The sequence below is a fragment of the Pagrus pagrus genome (genome assembly GCF_965226575.1).
Source record: "Pagrus pagrus genome assembly, chromosome: 2".
NCBI classification, from domain to species: Eukaryota; Metazoa; Chordata; class Actinopteri; order Spariformes; family Sparidae; genus Pagrus; species Pagrus pagrus.
In genome coordinates this window covers 13,461,997-13,479,557 of record NC_140186.1, presented here as the reverse complement: position 1 = coordinate 13,479,557, position 17,561 = coordinate 13,461,997, and the positions used below count along the sequence as shown (strand labels likewise).

Here is a 17,561-nt window from a genome sequence, read left to right as displayed (position 1 = left end):
CCTCTCCTCAGACTCCTGCTGTGAGGCAGTGCTGTAGTCAAGATCACCTAAACTGAGACAAAGCCACGGCCAAGACCAGAGCGTATTGAAACTGAGACAAGACCAAGACTTTGAGTAGTTGAGACCGAGTCTAGACCAAGACCAGTGCGATCCCCACGTCACACTTACCATAAATGTGAAACATGCAAACCATAGGCACTCCTAAAATCGATCGAAAAGATCCACAATCATATTAAAAAAACACCCACAGAGGACAAATAAAAATTCTCCTTCATTCACCTCTTTTTTATCCATGCGTATGTATAAGTGCACCATGAGAAGCATCTTGATAAAATGGTGAAAAAGCATTGCGGAGCCTGCAGCTGTGGTCTTCCCTGGTCTTAACATACATTCCAGAGTCCTCTTTGTCTGAGACAGAGAAGAGACTGAGTTAAAAGTACTACAACACTACTGTGAGGGACCAATGATAAATAAGATATGAGAGTATGCCATGCCTCTCATGTCAAGTCCATCACAGGGTAAGTACAACGACTCTCAGAGTGTAGATAACATTGATATGGACGAAGATTCTGGGTCTGAACAGTGTAGCTGATGCAGAAGTGCCTTAAACCTGCATTCTTCCTAATGGCCAGCAGGGGGCGACCTCATTGGTTTCAAAAGAAGTCCGATTGTATGTTAGCTTATGAGGAAATGACCTGACTTCTCACTTATTGTATTACCTTTGGAAACAGTTTCCTCATGAGTTGATGGTTGCAACCTCTCAGTTCTTCTTCAATACAGCACGATGTTCATTTTGTAAATGATGGTGCCATTCAGAGTAAAATGGACCATATTCACATGGCGGCCATTTTCCTCTGACATCATGCTCAGGGTGGGAAGCTTGAATTCTGGTCAGATGTTTTGCTGCAGTGTCCAGGTTGCAACTGAAAGCAAGACTTTTCATAACCCATTAGCTAATGTTAGCATTCAACCACCTCCTAGCTAACATTAAATTACAGTTTCATTGCATCTAGTTCATTTCACTTCCAGCTTTGAGTACATTTGATGTCCAAGATGTGCGTTGATATTTCAGAATTAATAGGATGAATTAATTTTAAATAATGACATGACCATTTAAAATGTATGTTTTATCATTTTAGCTGGCGTAGATTTTTGTGTGAAGTGTAATGTCATGTGTCACATTATAGTTACTATCATTAAAAGTATTATTGACAACATACAGCCACTAAAGGTCCATTGCAGTGACGTTACAACACCGCTGTTGTTCGAATCATCTGCCGCCTCAAGAAGTTGCCAGTTTGTATTTTTTCCAAACCCCAAACAAGTGTCTTTTGTGCCTAAACCTAACCAGAACATAAGCATATCTTTGTGACAACAAAAATGATAAAATTCAACCTAAAGAAACATAAAGTTGCAACATAATAAGCAAAGTTCTTGGCCTTTTTTTTTTTTTTGCAACTTAGCATAGTGTTGTGATTGCAGAGACTTCCTCAGAAAAATCACATGTAAGGAATTTAACGGCAACATGTCCATCTAGACACATCAGACCAGACAGACCTCACTGTGAAAAAGCTTTGGGCATGAATTTAACATGGCCTACAGTTCTTTTAAAACTCATAATAAAAAAGCAGCTGAAACTACGAGCGAATACAATTTAAAGCAATTTTATTGATGACAACAAATGAGTGAAAATGAGTAGTAAAACATTTCCATCTATTGCAGTCACTATAGAAGGCTGATCATCTTTTTGGGAAAGTTTTTTCAGCAACAGAATCCACTGTGTCGTCGTAGAAACATGGATGAAGATCATGGATCGATTGGCATACCTGTTGATGGCAGTCAAGAAATGAAAAGGTACAAAGACAAACGGCACACTTAATTGCCCAGATAAGTGTTGAGGTAATGTGTAAATTACTATTCAGATGAATGGGCAGAGTACAATCATTCATACATAAAATATGTACAGAGAGGTACATGAACACTCAGACACTGCTTTTTAATTGCACTGTATGATATACATGGGTGTTACTGCAACAGAGCAGGAATAAGACTTAATTTAAAATATTAAATAACGAAATGAATTGAGGAAACACCTGGTTTATAAGTGATGTTTCAGTTTCTGAATTAAAATAAATAAATTAGAAGTTATTCTGCTTTATATTTGGAGAGGCAGAGAATGGAGATGTAAGCCAAAAGTTATTCTGGCGTACTTGGCACCTCTAGTCTGCAGTTTCAGAGCTTACAGGCTCTGCAACATCTTCAGCAGGTCCATTTTCACAATAAAGCAAATGTACTGTTGGTATGAGGATGAAATCTACAGTAATAATGCGAAGCAAAAAAAAACAAAGACAGTAACAAATGCAAAGGTGAGCATAAGGTCATTTGGCAATGAACCGAAAAAGCACTTCAATGTCGTTGAATCAGTTTCAATCTTTAACTTCCCAACCAATGAGATATGAGAGACGCTGTAAGAGAGAAGAGGCTAACTGTACGTCTGTTGAGCCACAGAAGTTCATATGATATCGCTGTCTTTTTTTTCTTTCCCCAAGATCTTCTTCCGACGAAACCGAACATGTGCGTCGGTTTCATACCACGACAGAAAACGCCGGCAGGCTTCCCGCTGACAGATAACTGACGACCGGAGAGCCGATTAAAAGTGTTCAGGAAAAAAAGTGCATCATATTTTGTCAAATACTGAGAAATAGCTGAACATTAAAAACAACACTCTTATAATAAACATCTGAAATATCTTTTTTTTTTTATCTCACTAGTGCAACAACAGACTGGATCAAATAAAGAGAAACGTTATTAACCTGCAGGCAATCAAAGCTCTTTAAACATCTAATAATTTTCTCGTCACAGTAGCAGAACAGTTAAGAAGGCAACTTAATGATTGATGCTTGAACACAAACATGCCAACATTATACACATCGCTCTTTTTCTATAGAAATAAATAGCTGAATTATCGTCTTTATCCTCTTCTTAAATAATTTCCATCTCTATATGACTCTGATGCACATTTAATATAAAGTATCTAATACACAACTGCAATTTCAACACTACTGTTATACATAATATAGTTCTCTATATTTATCTTTCATTCAACTTTGGAGAGAAAACGCCTACAGAATGACCTGTAAACTTCAACTTTTTCCACTCAGAAGTATGACCTTAATATTATATAACATCAAATGTTGGTCCTTTTTTTTCTTTTTTTTGTGGCTGTTTTTTTCTTTTTTTTATACAAACATTATGTACAGAGTAGCTGATAGCGAAGGCAGGATTGTCTAAAACTCAAAATCAACAAGTGCTTTGTGTTTTCTCTATTGTGTCAGCAAAGTTTTTACACCTTTTAACATTATTTCCCTCGATGAAAACCGACCAGTGTAGGATAATAAGAATAATCAGTACTGGAAGATCATGAAGAAATGGACATCCACAACTGATCTCACACATTGACCCGGAACATCATCACTACAATATGCAGCTACACAAGTCCTCGTGAACGTTTTCCGACTGTGAAGCAGAGAGCAAAAACAGCAGCTCTCCTTATTGGTGAGTTTTTGAGTTTTAAATGCCAGCCCAGCATCCATGGAAACTGTCAGCGCGCTCTGCTGCACACTCGGATGTTAAGATGTGTTGAAGAGACAGGGCTTGTTGCCTTGTGACAAATGGAGAGTGCCAGGTAAAAATGAACACCTTGTTAAGAGACCTGTGGTAAAGCATGTCGCTGGAAGAGACATGATGTTCTGCCTGATGCGTTTCATAACGGTGTGCATGATTTCTTTGAATCAAAGTGATTGTAAGAGTCTAACAGGGGTACTGTTCAACAGTAATCTAGTATTGCACTTCATGATGTTTGGGGACTTGCACGAGACTGATTACAAAACGCAGCAGAGGCAGAAAAATCCTGAATTTTGGTCCCTCGATGGGGGAGAACTGCGCCAATTCTGGATCCTACCCTTCCCGCAAATGTGGACCCTCTATGCCGGGGGTGCCCAAACTTTTTCTCTCAGAGGGCCAAAACTGGAACTTAATGGTGGGACACGGGCCAAAAGCAAACACAACGAAGCCAATTTCAGCCAGTTAAAGAAAAGAAATTCATGAAAACTTGAAGCGTTGGTGAGTTGCCATGGTAAGTCATAATTATGAGATAAATGTTAACTTTTTTATCTCATAATTGATTTTTTAATCTCCTAATTTCAATTTTGCTACATGACTTCAACTTTTTATCTGAAATTTTGACTTTTGACTTGACTCTCGTATACATGGCTTTTATCTGAATGTTATGACTCATGAGATTATTTTTCATTTTCTTAGTTTTCCTCTTTTTATTTCATCTTTAACTGGCTCAAATGGGCTTCCATACAAATACCTATTGTAGTATTAAGATTCAAAATTGTTCTAGGATCCAAATTTGCTGTAATTGATTGCAAAATTGCTGTCATATTCAAAGAGCATTTTAACTCACAAAACAGCATAAACATACTATCATTTTTAAATGTTTGTTGTTTTTTTCACCCAAAACATCTGGCAGGGCAAATTAAACCTTGTAGAGGACCGACTTCGGCCCACGGGCCCCACTTTGGGCAGCCATGCTCTATTCCTTGTAAACACATCTCTACACATTTTTCGAACTACATACCAAGAGCCTGAAATGCAGGTTTCTGTGTAATAAATTTGTAGTTTCCTGATAACATTATGAATGGGTTTTTCTCTGACTTGACAGAGCTCATCGAGAGTCACAGAGGATCATAGCTGATACGACTGTTTTCACAGAATGAGTTGTAATCTTTATGAATTATAAACTGATCTTGATTTTTAAAAACATTGGAATACTCCTTTAAGTTTCCTGCAGCACACACAGTAAGTATTGCTACTTGTACTTCTCGAGAACCTCTGCAACATACCCTTCCCTACATTAGCAACACCAAATCAAAGTCCTAATCCGAAGGTGATACTGAAGACCTGATCCCTCGGCTTTGAGTTTCGTAACATTGTAAAGGTGACACATGTTCCATGATGCAACGAGTACAAAGTGTCATATCACACCAGCTGGCCGCTGGTTGTGTAGGTGCTTGGAAAAACCAGCAGAGGGAGCCAGAGGATGTCAGCAGAGAAATATAAATCAGGATTATTCAGGGCCTCAGCTGCTATTAATAGGAATGGCACTGTTCAGTATGAAGTATGAAACTCACATGATATATAAACACTAACACCTGTATACACCTGGTGACCATGTCACATATTAAACACAACACCCTTATCAATCAAATCAAATTCCAATAATGTTACTTTTTGACTTCAAGACATTAAATATCCGCCTCACATGGTCCCTTTCCCGTTCATTAATGGCACATTGGAGAAAATGCTCACTGGAATGAGGACGCACACTGTTACAAATGGCACCAGTTTTTTGAGAGAAATGCATTATGGGTCATCCACAACCACCGAAGAAACACTGAGTCCAGGTTTGTGACAAGATTCTGATCGCACGAGGAAGCAGAGGATGGTAGAAGAGGCTAAATGCATCGTTGCCATGCAGTGGCTAGAAGACTGTCAAGGTCTGTGTGTGTACAGGGAGCGCCGTCCTTGCTCTCTCCGTGCCTGGAGCCGGCGCAGCATGTTTCTGTCCGGGGTGGAAGTGTTGAAAGTTGTCCGTGGTCCTGCTCCAAAACACAGTACTGCAGGACAGGCGGGATGAAACCCATTTATTCAATGTGCACGCACGCATACATAAAGCTCCCGTCTCGAGACTCTTAACCTCGCACTTCAGCGGAAAGTATGTATGCTTTATAATGTGCTCCCGCCCACGAGCTGTTGGTGTCGAAGGTAGTCTCAAGTATATGTCAAACATTATGTGGATGCAGACAGTTAAATACAGCGCTGTCACCTGGCTCCAGGCGTTTTCAAGAAAGGGAGCTGACTCTGTGCGACGACGTGATCCGTTTTTATGTTAAAGCGAAAGACGACTGAAAAAGAGGATCTGACAGTTTTGTTGGGTTATTAGAGTCTGCAGAGTTAAAGACAGGCCCTTTTTGTGGTATATAGTGCCATTGTAAGTCCAAATGAGCCTCCAGACTGGTTTCAGTCATAACCAACATGAAGGAAACATTGAGTTCGCCTTACTGGAATGAGTTTTTTTTCTGTTTGAAGGTCGTATTAGTGGAGTATGCACATTGAGCCTCGGCCCTGGTTCATCATGCCGATCTTCTGTTGTTTCTGTCTGTGCTGCAGACGTATTGAACCCCTTGGAGTGGGTTCAAAACAGCTGGGTCTTTTTGATCGACTGGAGCCAAGATGGCGCCTCTCCAGGCTTGAAGGAGCCGCTCGAAAGATGTTAGCAGAGACTGTCTGCTTTCACATGGAGGATTTTGGAGAAGCCCGGTCTCTTCTTTAGAGCCTGAAACAAAAAGGCAGGAAGGGATATCACAATCTCATTTTCTCAAAGCAGCTCAGTGGCCAGAATAAAATGTTCTACAATCTACACACCATTAGTACATTAAGATTTACACATGTTATACATATCATGTAAACATTTTTACAATACCTGTCTTATCAAGTTCACATTACAAGCATATGAGGTGACTTCATGTCAGAAGGTAGAGGGGATGATTGATGGGTGACAGCTCGCTGAGACGGCTGTTCAGGACAGCGTTTTAACGTTTGTAAGCGTCAAACCACTGCACATTTGTAACGCAACGTCGGGACATTTTCAAGCCATGTTAGCGGATATTTTTGACGAGTCTTCAGGACGGCTGCCCAGCGAGAGACCAGTGTTCAAGGCGGAAACCACTGGATATTTTTAAGGAATGTTGGGATATTTTCCAGCTGTGTAAGTGCTAACAAAGCTGGATATTTTTCATGATACCTTAGTACATTTTCCATTTTTGAGACAGCTGCCAAGTCAGTGGCCACTGTTTGAGACAGAAACATCTGTAAGCCTGAAACAACTGGATATTTATAAGGAGACGTCAAACCATGTTTGTGCCGACAGAACCAGGTAAACTAATACATGATGTGTGTTTTTCGTGCCTAAACGTAACCGCATCATAGCTTTGTCGCAGCATGACATTGAAATTTGAACCGAAAGAAACGTAAGAGTTGCAGCATAAAGAAATATAAAGTCTCAACATATCTGTGGTACGCAGAAACACACATTTATTCTGAGAGGCAACCTCTATGATTTGTGGGCGGTCAAAATACTCCATTTCCCCGTTGTCTTCATGCCTTTATGTTTTCTTCCATTTACATGAAATGCGTACACTGAATGATGCATGACAGAAAACTATAAAACCTGTAAAGCAGTGAGGTGCAGCGGGTTAGGATGACTGTCCTGCTTCATAAGCTTCGCCTCTACAGAACTTGCTTCAAAACATGGATGATTAAGCATGAGAGGAAAATGTTGGCTGCCTTTTCACAGCAAACTTAAATAGGGAGGGATAAAAATAAATCATAGCTGTTTGTGGCTTTTGGAGAGGTTACCTAACTGCTGTGAGCAACCCCACCATCTTGAGTGTTTCATCCAAGATGAACACACTGTAAACTGACTCATAAAAACAAAACATAAATAAAACCTGGGATTTCACAGCAGTTATATCTCGGCTTGTGTGTGTGGTCGGCTGAAACAACGACCCGAGCCTCTCGCAGCGAGCCTCTGCTCGAGTGAGTGAGCACCAGCGCATCCACAAACCAGCCATCACTGGGGCTTCAAGCATTGAGTCATGGTTTAAACGGAGTGTAGTTGTGATAAAAATAGATGCATCTTATCCCCTGAACAACTGTTGGCAAATGTGTTAAAAAAAGAAACAAAATTCACAAGAGAGCGCTCAACAGAAAGCAGACCTAGTAGTAGTTACGGAGTAAAATAATAAGTGTGTAGTGGCGCTGAGGGGAAACTGATGCGGTGACTAAAAACAATAACTGTCTTCCTGTAGGGAGCATAAATATGCACATGAAATGTTATTTGTTTATGTGAATACAACAAGTGTGATCTGCTCATCTGAAAATTGAAGGTTCGGCCAGATCAGAAGAAAAGTCTTCCGCAGTTTTTCACGTGTACGAGTCTGTTTAATCAGCAGATGTATGTCAAACTGAGGTGCAATGTGAGACAGAGAGGTGCTGTTACCTGCAGCTTGTTCACCATCTCATCAAATAATTTTCTAGCTTCAGGGCTGTTGGGGTCCTCAAAGTAGTCTTCTATACCGATCTGAACGACGATGGACTTCAGGTTGCGGCAAACACCTACATGAGCAAAAGGAGGATTTAGGCAGCAGTAATTATCTGGGAGTCCACAGTGTGTTCGTATTAGAAATCTGTATTTAAAGTTATGAACAGTATATGGAAATTGATTTATAAATAACCCTAAACAGAAGTTATAGCTTAACCCAAAGTGTTTGAGTAGCCTGCTCAACAGGATTGCAGACAGTGGGCCTACTGTAGCCAGTGTTCAAACTCACTGTTGAAATGGAGCAGGGCTTTGGGAGTGACTGGCGTCGATGTGAGCACCAGCATTTCCAGGCCTTTCAAGCCCTCTCTGCAAACCTCTGCCGCCACCTCCTGGTTGATCTCGCTCACATGATCCAACTCAAGCACCTGCAAGCGCATGCAGTTCCTCGCTGGGTTGAATGGAGGTAAGCAAATGTAGAGATGGGGAAGATAAGTATGGGTTTACTCTTATTTCTACTCAAAATATTGATTTACACTGAATAAAAGACACAGTTACATTTGTCTTGAGATGTTTTTCACTTGTTTAATTGGCAGAAATCTTTACTCATTACAAGCAAGAAACTCATTGTTTTCATTATTTTTTTGACTTTTCTTTTAAGTCACATTTTGGCCAGTGAAGGCACAAAGAAGATGCTGGTTTAATGCAGCATCTGTGCAGTCCTAGTTTATGTTCTGATACGACTGCAGTCATGAATAAGGATGCAATGTGACGGTCTTATCATGAATACCAGTAAAAAATAAATCACTTTACAAAAGCAACATTTACCTAGAGAGGCCAGACCCTGAATGCCACATCCAGCCCCACCCACACCAAGAGCGCGGAGGTGTGGCCAACATCTTCCAATCGTCTGCAGGCACCGGTTACTGAAACGAGCAGGTTGTTGACTAAAAGAGACAAAAACAGTCCCAGGTCATTCGTTTAATAACGCACAGCATTGATATCACAACAGATAGAATATCTGGCATGAACCAGAGGTATTAGAGACTCATCATATTTCTCTGTATATTACCATGGGTGAAGTGGCGCCACCTGTAGGGAGATGATGTCTCTACAACCTGCTCCAAGGGCCCAGATCACCTCCTGGCCAACTGGATCCGTGGCACTCCTGCAGCACAGCAAATGTGCACACAGTTTGTGTTTATTTTACATACATGCGACACTGTATGTCTGCAGCACACAGCAATGTGCAGTCTTACGGATGCATGAAAGCAAAGTAACTGGGGGAAGAATATAAGTGCAGGTAACAGTGGACTGGGAGATGCGGGAGCTGCTGGGTGCACTGGTGTACCTGTAGGTCACAGCCTGCAGAGCTCGGCAGTAGCAGCTGGCCAGCCAGAGGGAGCGATCAGTCAGCAGGTTGGGGCAGTGTGAAATCTTCAGTATCAGCAGGTTACTTCCTGTGGCCTTTAACAACGCCTCCAGACCTTCCTCCAGACAGCCACTTAGAGGAGAACGCAGCGGAAGGTCAACAAAAAAGAAAGACAGACAGAGCAGAGGGAGTAATTCTCCTGTCCTTCAGCACAGCACTTCTACCATTTGTAGCGCAAAACAAAATGTTCCTGCGATGTTGGCAGCAATATATGCAGGAAGCAGCATATTTATGTATTGTCTGCAAGATTTAAGAGCAGATTCGAGCTGGAATATCCACTGTCTCTCTCAAACAAAACATTTAGACACCAACCACTCCTATCGAGCGTTGCTGACCCTGCATATGAGGGAACACATTAATTAGTTGTTTATTAGAACGCCTAATAGTACCATATTGGCTCTTTATGTGTAATTATAAAGCACTTATTAATGCCTTGTTCTGCAACTACTAGGCCTCCTAATTACTGCTTAATGATAGTAAGTAAGTAAGTGCAGCTGTGACCTCCTACTGTGTCTGTTTGTGCTACATGTGTCTCACCGTGTGCTTTTCAGGTAGTCCTCCTTGGTCTCCTTCTTTCCCCGCTGTCTTGGTTTGAGGTTTTGCAGGATGAGAGAGTGCGTCTGAGTGCACCACTGAGACAATATGCTCAGGAACTAAGAGACAAACACGGGGATCAGTGAAAAATCTTCAAAACCATACAGCTTTGCACCGCATGCTTCAGTTCTGGTAATGCTACTGGCTGCATATGTATACAACTAAATGTTCACTACGCACCTTGGAAGAAATACGAGCATTCTCCAGCAGCACCCTGGTCCACACAGCCGGGTGACGGGCCACAAACTTCCAGTCGCGGCAGACCTCGGCTGCTCTCAGCAGGGTTTTGGTGTCCAGGTAGGTGAAGATACAGAAGAGAGCCGCACGCATCTTCAGGATCTCTGGACTGATCACCTCGTTGGATTTGGATGGGCTCTTTTCATGGCGGCATGGCTTGTATACTCCTTCAGACCGACCTGTGGGAGGACAAACACAGTCTATATGAGTCTTTTAATCCTTCAACCCAATGTGGGTTATTACAAGTTAAAAAAAGGGACTCGTTTTCAAGGATTTGTAACAATTTTGGAGCACCAGACTATGGACGCCATGTATTGTAGATATCATCGGCCTAAATACGTCTGATTTTTTTCATCAATATCGCTGCATTATTCCCTGAGTAATCAATGAAAATGTCAGAGAACATCTCCTATCTCGCAACATTAAAAAAAGTGAGATAAAGTTTCCTGGATCCGTCCCTTTATCCACCAAAAATTGGGTCTATTCTGGGCCGAGACCCGTCCTCCATCCAAGTTTTGTGGAAATCCGTTCAGTAGTTTTTGTGTAATCCTGCTGACAAACCAACCAATAAACAAACCAACGGAAACGGGGAAAACACAAAAGATGTCCTGTTATGTCTTACAGCCGATACTAGATTTTTGGAGCTGATGTTGATGCATAATTATATCAGAGGGAAAAAAAGACATTATATCAATTCTGCAATAAACTTTACAGGACATTTGACCATTATAAATGACCCCAAGCATCTTGTTCTGCATCATTTTTTATTACGTACTTTTTTCTTCATTGTATTAAAGGGGCCTGTTGGGCTTTGGCAGAGGTATGCGCTCTCCTGAGTGCCATTCTAGTTCCTATTATTATTATCATACATTTAAAACAAAGGTGAATTCAAAGCTTGTAGAGACGGACTTTGTTTGACTTCTATTTTCTGAAGACGAGCCAATTTTCTAAAGAACACGCACAAGTAGACGCCACTTAATGTTAAAAAGACATTCTGTCACATGATGGCGCCAACCTTCAACAAGACACTAAATGAGATTATATAATTTTTTTCCCTTCTTTCCATCTTTTCATTCTCTCTATTGGCTGATACCTTGTGTCCAATCCAGACTCGACTTATTCCTCCCAGCAAGATTGCTCTGAGATGACTCATTTCATCTTTGGCCTTGGAAGGCGTCTGCTCGAAACCATCAGGGCTATGAACCATTACTTACACTCTTGCTCTCTCTTCCTCTTTCTCTCTTTACTTCTTTCTCTCTCTCTCTCTCGAACACACACACACACACCACCACCTACGCTCAAGACTGCCAAATGAACTAAAAAAGCCAAGCTGTGTGTTGCATGCTGCGAAAAAACTGCGCGCTTGTAGATACATACCATCTGATAAAAGCTGGCAGCGGCTCTCCCAGCAAGGAGAACTACGTCAGAGCAGAGGAATGCCAGTAACATGTAGAGCGTTACGTGAGAGAAATCTTTGAGTTAATGAGGCAGTCATAGCAGTTCATACCGATTTGTCACAGGGCTCTGGCCCGGTTCTGCTACTTCACTGACTTCCTCAGTCCACCTGGTGTTAAAAAGAAACCCGACAGCAGGTGGAGAAAGATGGAGGGCAGCAGCAGCGAGTTTAAGGATCTTGGCAGGGTGGGAAGTTAACAGAGAGATGTACAATCTGTGGTGGATATGAAGAAATGTGCGGGCATGATTGGCGGTCTGACTTGGCTCGGCACGCAGAAGCGAAGCTCAGTGAGACGAGCGACTGAGATGATACAACTGACAAACAGCGATCTCACAAATACAGCAACATGTATGAATCAGTTTACTCATCATCTTTAACAGACATTCTGGTGGTGAACAACGTAGCGTAAACACTTCACGAAGAAGGACTTCAGCTGATGAACTCGCCAGCGAAATCGCTGCAACCAAATTGGATTACGAGGTTGTACGCACACACCCTAAACTGTTTATCTTGTTTCTGACGGTTAAACGCTTTTTGTTTGTTTCTTAAATGTCTCTAAAAGTGTCTCTAAATCATATATCCCCCTCTATCCATAGAGCATTTGCATAAGGACAACATCTGTGGCAGTGTTTGTGATTAAATTACTTCAGGGTTGAAGTCATTTTTCATGAAGTGTTTATATTTCTGTGTCTGCACGCTGCAGCAGAAATGGGGCCTCTTTCCTCCGTGTTTACCATATATGTTCTGATCCACGTTCAGTTTGTGGTCTGAGCTCTGGTCAGCGGCACAGCTCCACTGCAACTCAACCTGACCTAGATCCACATCAGTCACTGCTCTCACGGGAGTCATTTTAGAGCTTTTATTCTGTGAATCCTGGCTCCCATGTGCCTGAGCTGCTGGCTGGATGTAAGATTGGAGAACGAGTGTGACATTTCTAAGAATAACAGGTAGGAACAACTTCCCAGAGAGCCGTTACCTGCGTTAGGGCGATATCCTGCCCTGCCGTGGTGAGGATAGGGAGCAGAAGACTGCTGGACCTCAGCCACAGCTCTCCTCTCTTGTTCCCACATCTCCACCTCGGACTCGGTGGTCCGGGAGCCCACGTCTGACACATCTCCCTCCTCGCCTTCGGTGCTGTTCCTGTAAGGTCGCCGCTGCCAGTTCTGGATGGCCTGTTTACGGAGACCCCAGTTCCTCGATCCACCACCGCCACATCCAGGGGAGCGCTCATAACCCCCCTCGCCCAGCCGGCACTGCATGTGATAGTACTGAGCCTCGGGACACTCCTCCATGGGATGCATCTCCACGCTGTCACTGTCGTAACCTCCAGAGCCCTGCGAGACCGACTTGATCCGCCCTGACGCTCTGCAGAGAAAGAGAAGGAATTGTGCTATAAAGGACGAGTTTAAACGGACAGATTGACATTTCAGGAATTTCACTTCTTTGCTTTCTCGTAGACTGTTAGATGCAAAGATCCACACCACTCTCATGTCTGCTTGGTAAATATGAGGCTACAGCTGGTTAGCTTAGCTTAGCACAAAGAAAGGAAACACGGGGAAACAGCTGACCTGCCTCCATGCGAAGGGAACAAAATCTGCCTTTTAAAAGAACGTTTTCAAACTCATTAAATTACATGTTAAAGACTGAAGTGTAAAAATGACAGATTGTGGTTTTACCAGGGGTCATGAGGAGGACTACTGGACAGGCAGCCAGCGATCAGCAACTAGTGAAGACGCCAAGTCACTGTACCAGGCCAAGAAATAGCCTTTTTTTAAATGGATTAAACAGATAAGATATAATGTTCTAATTTGTAAGCTAAATATATTTGTGTCTCCATAACAAATTCAATCAATGTGCTTATAAGACAAGATATTCTTAAAAAAACAAGACAATATAAAGAGCCACATGGATTTTGTTCTGGAAGATTGTCTGAAAAGCACACTGGACACTGTATAAACACACAAATAAACACAAAACAGACAAAGAAAATGTGTCTTGACTAAACTGTAAAAAAAATATAGGAGACAAACAAACCTTATGACAAGAAGTCAGGAGTTTCTCACAGAGTAGAATAACATCTTTTATGGTGATTTCAAGATAAAAAACATAGTTTCCACTGGCTATTTTTTACTGTAAGTTCAATATATTGTATAGTAGAAGCATCAGAGTTGCACCGGAGTGACTAAATGATAAAACGTATAACCTTATTTTCCTAATTAAGGTTTCCCCAATAAAAATTACGCAGTGCAAGATTTGACAAATAGTCCGTAGTCAAGTCTTAAAACTCGATTTGAAAGAACTGAGAGGTTGAGTGTTTTTTCCAGATATGTGTTGCACAAAAACTGAATGCTGCCATTAGCTTAGCCAGCTAGTTTCTTCCTGGTCTTCATGCTAAGCTAGGCTAACCGCTGCCATCTCTATCTTCATTACAACAAACAGATGAGAGAGTGGTATCGAACTGCTCATGTAAACAAGAACATGAATAAGTGTATTTTACAAGAACATTTAACTATTCCTTTAATCTGATGATGATGCACCGTCAGCTTTGCTTTCAACCAACAAAATATCACAATCACGCTGCCGATTAGTGTTTGGAGAGCTCTTGAGGCGTATTGGTAGTATTTTTAAATTAGAAAAATATTTTGCACAGACTCATGAAGATGAGTTTCTGTGTGATTATCGCCACTCAAATGCTTAACTCTACTATTTCTGTCAACAGACTGACAATCAGATATTTGTTGTTTTCTGATTTTGATTATCTCGTGGCGTCACGTTTCAGAGAGTTAAATGCTATCTAATCATGCGTTAACATTAATTGCATTACCGACAGCAGATAGTGATCTTAAGTACGACAATCTAATTGTACGCTCACGTACGCACACTACACATGAAAGACAAAGGATTGCACCTGCTCTGAATCCTTTGCCGACCTGTTCACTTGATTCCTCCTGATTATTTGTTTCTGTGGAGACTTCAGTCTCTTCAGCACAAAGTAAACCCCTTAAAGGTCCACTGAGGCAAACAGCAGTATTGGTATTTAATTTGACAGTAATGGATGCACTTCTGAAACCAAAACGAACCACAAAAAGGTACTGTAATACTGACAAACAACAGCCGCATTTCAGGGGATTTATAGTAGAATGAGGGCAGCTTTTGTAAAAAAAAAAAAAAAAACGAACTGCTACAGTCCTTAAAATAACCTCCCAGCCAATACAAGTAATGAGCAGTTACAAATATCAGCCTCTACAAAAGTAGGACATTTTTCTCTCTTTTCTCCATTTCTTCCTTCTCCCTCGTCTTTCTCGCAGCATAATATGAAGAGTGGAGGCATCAGCGTTCATCAATTTACGACTAAAAATTAAAGAGAATGACGGCTGATACCGAAGGTACCACTTATCAGCGCTTACAAGGGGAAGCGGTGCGCCGAAGATGAGATGAATGTTGTGCCTACATGAGTTCAGATTATGTAAAACCAAAACAGTGCTGTGTGTTTATGGCTTCCAAACTGGGTCAATGACACAACTGTGAGTTGTTACGGTCTCATGAGTTGGTTGTAGAGCAGCGACCTGGTAAAAAACAGCGCAATGTTTAGTCAACATTACATCAGTAATAAGACATAATGTGCTAGACGTAATCATGTGAGCTGATTCTAATCATGAGACGCTCGTAATTAGCAATTGCTGATTAATGATTTCAGTGTGTATCCAGAATGTAAAGTAGCCTCAGAGAGTGAATATAAAACAACTCAGTTGTCAGTGGAGGAAACACGCTCACTCCGATCTAACAGTATAGTTTAATGTGCAAACCGGCATGAAAAGGAGGCTTTACACTCACTGCTCACTATACTCTTTGCTGTAGCTACTAGCAGCTGGGGGCAAGTTAGCTCAGTTAGCAGTGGAGCTAAGAGGCCCTATTAGCTGACTGGAGCTTGCCTGGACTAAGATTCATTGTGGGCAACGTACAGTAAACAAAGCTGGGCACCAGACTGGGTACGAACAGTCTCAGAGACCGACTGAGGCCAGTTTGTGACTCCAGGGACGACAAAGACAGCAGGGACATGACAGGCATGCGGCGAGAGGGTCGGCCATATTTTCACATCTCACTTAGGGAGGATTTATTTTGTCAAACCAGTATTTCCTTTCTTGACATTTGAGTCAAGTGAGTTTATTTTGGTTTTTTTTAATTAGCCTTTAAAAGCTAAGAGCACTTGTGAAACATAGAGAACACATTTGACTCCCAGCTCCAACTATGGGGGGCTAATGCCTCCTGAGGTACAAAGTGTGGACAGGAAGGGCTGGGGCTAGCAGGTTAGCATGCTAACTTCAATAGACGTCAGCACTGTTGTTTCTTCACATCCTGTCGAAAACGTTCGCTCACTTTTTGTATGTTTAAACTAAAATTCTGGCCACACTGCATCTTTAAGAAGAATATACACAGTATACATATTTTTGTATATCAGATTCTTGTATATCATGTATATATGTTTATTAACTGTTAATTACTATTTTACATAAAATACAAATTATTTAATCAAATTTGTGATAATTAAAAACTATCGGAGGTGTGAAACTGATACACGTAGACTAATGATTGCTGCATCCGTATCTGGTGACGTCAGTATCAATACATCACTTGTCCACACTTGAGATTACAACCTTTACTTCATCTAGCGGCAAAAACATCATGATCCCCGATGAAGAGACATTAATAACCAGGAGACAGACGGCTCAGCGGGTTGTTGCTGGGTCACTGTCTGTGTGCGTCTGTGCACGTGTGTGTGCTGTGCGATCAATGATTCAAAGGGGAAGGCCTGCTAAGTTCTGCGTGACGTCACGTTAGGAAACACATTCGCATACCAACTGGGAGTGACAGTTGTGTTAGTCAGAGTGTTATAGCACGGCCATGTGTCTGAAACATCCAGCTGGGACCCAGAAATACTTCAGTCGGACCTCCTGCAGAGAGACGTCCAACCTGCGCATCACTGCTTCTACTGACAACAAATGATCTGAAGGGTTTTTGAGTTAGTTTTCTATATCGCGTCCTTTCTAGAAGTCAGAGGAATATAAACCGGAGTTGGTTTATTCATTTTATTTTGGCAAATAAACTCTTCATCTATTCCGTCACACACAAATCGCACTGTTCAGTACCACACTACATATTAATTACATACTGTGTGAAACTACATGTTAGAAGAGGACACGCTGTATTCTCAGTGTTAAACAAACTACCTGCAGTAAATCTGGCTTTGTGTAAGTGCTGTATTTTCATCAATATATTGTTTAATAACAACTGATAGCTAACTTCCAGTCCGTTTGCACTTGCAGCAAAAATTATCCTGCTCTCTGTGTGTTCACGAGCAGTCTGATGAAAAAATATCACTTAGAGCAGCTTTGAAAATGTCACAAAATAGTAAAAACAGGCTTTTAGAGCTCCTCAGAGCCCTTTGTTGTGTCCCATTTTGCCATTTTTTCAACCATACAGTCAATAACCAAAACACATTCAATTTATAATGAAAAAACATTAGAGAAAAGCAGAAGATCCTCACATTTGAGAGGCTGGAACCAGCAAATGTTTGGCAATCTTGCAGGATAAATAATCGTAACAATCATTGTAATATATGAAAAAAGTCTATTAACTTAATCTTATATTATGTCAATCTGCTTTTTAACTGCAGT

General features: G+C 41.4%; 1 protein-coding gene across 1 annotated transcript in view; it reads right to left on the bottom strand.

The window, feature by feature from the left end:
- Nucleotides 1-1,648: 1,648 nt before the first annotated feature.
- The window catches only part of fbxo41 (F-box protein 41), a 40,581-nt gene continuing 24,668 nt past the window's right edge, over nt 1,649-17,561 (bottom strand). Inside the window, exons 5-13 of the mRNA XM_084342358.1 lie at nt 12,863-13,251; nt 10,374-10,609; nt 10,137-10,252; nt 9,519-9,671; nt 9,240-9,335; nt 8,996-9,114; nt 8,460-8,618; nt 8,129-8,244; nt 1,649-6,403 (exon numbers count right to left, since the gene is read on the bottom strand). Coding sequence (XP_084198484.1) covers nt 6,341-6,403; nt 8,129-8,244; nt 8,460-8,618; nt 8,996-9,114; nt 9,240-9,335; nt 9,519-9,671; nt 10,137-10,252; nt 10,374-10,609; nt 12,863-13,251 — 1,447 coding nt within the window. The 3' untranslated portion in view covers nt 1,649-6,340. The remainder of the gene's footprint in view (nt 6,404-8,128; nt 8,245-8,459; nt 8,619-8,995; nt 9,115-9,239; nt 9,336-9,518; nt 9,672-10,136; nt 10,253-10,373; nt 10,610-12,862; nt 13,252-17,561) is intronic.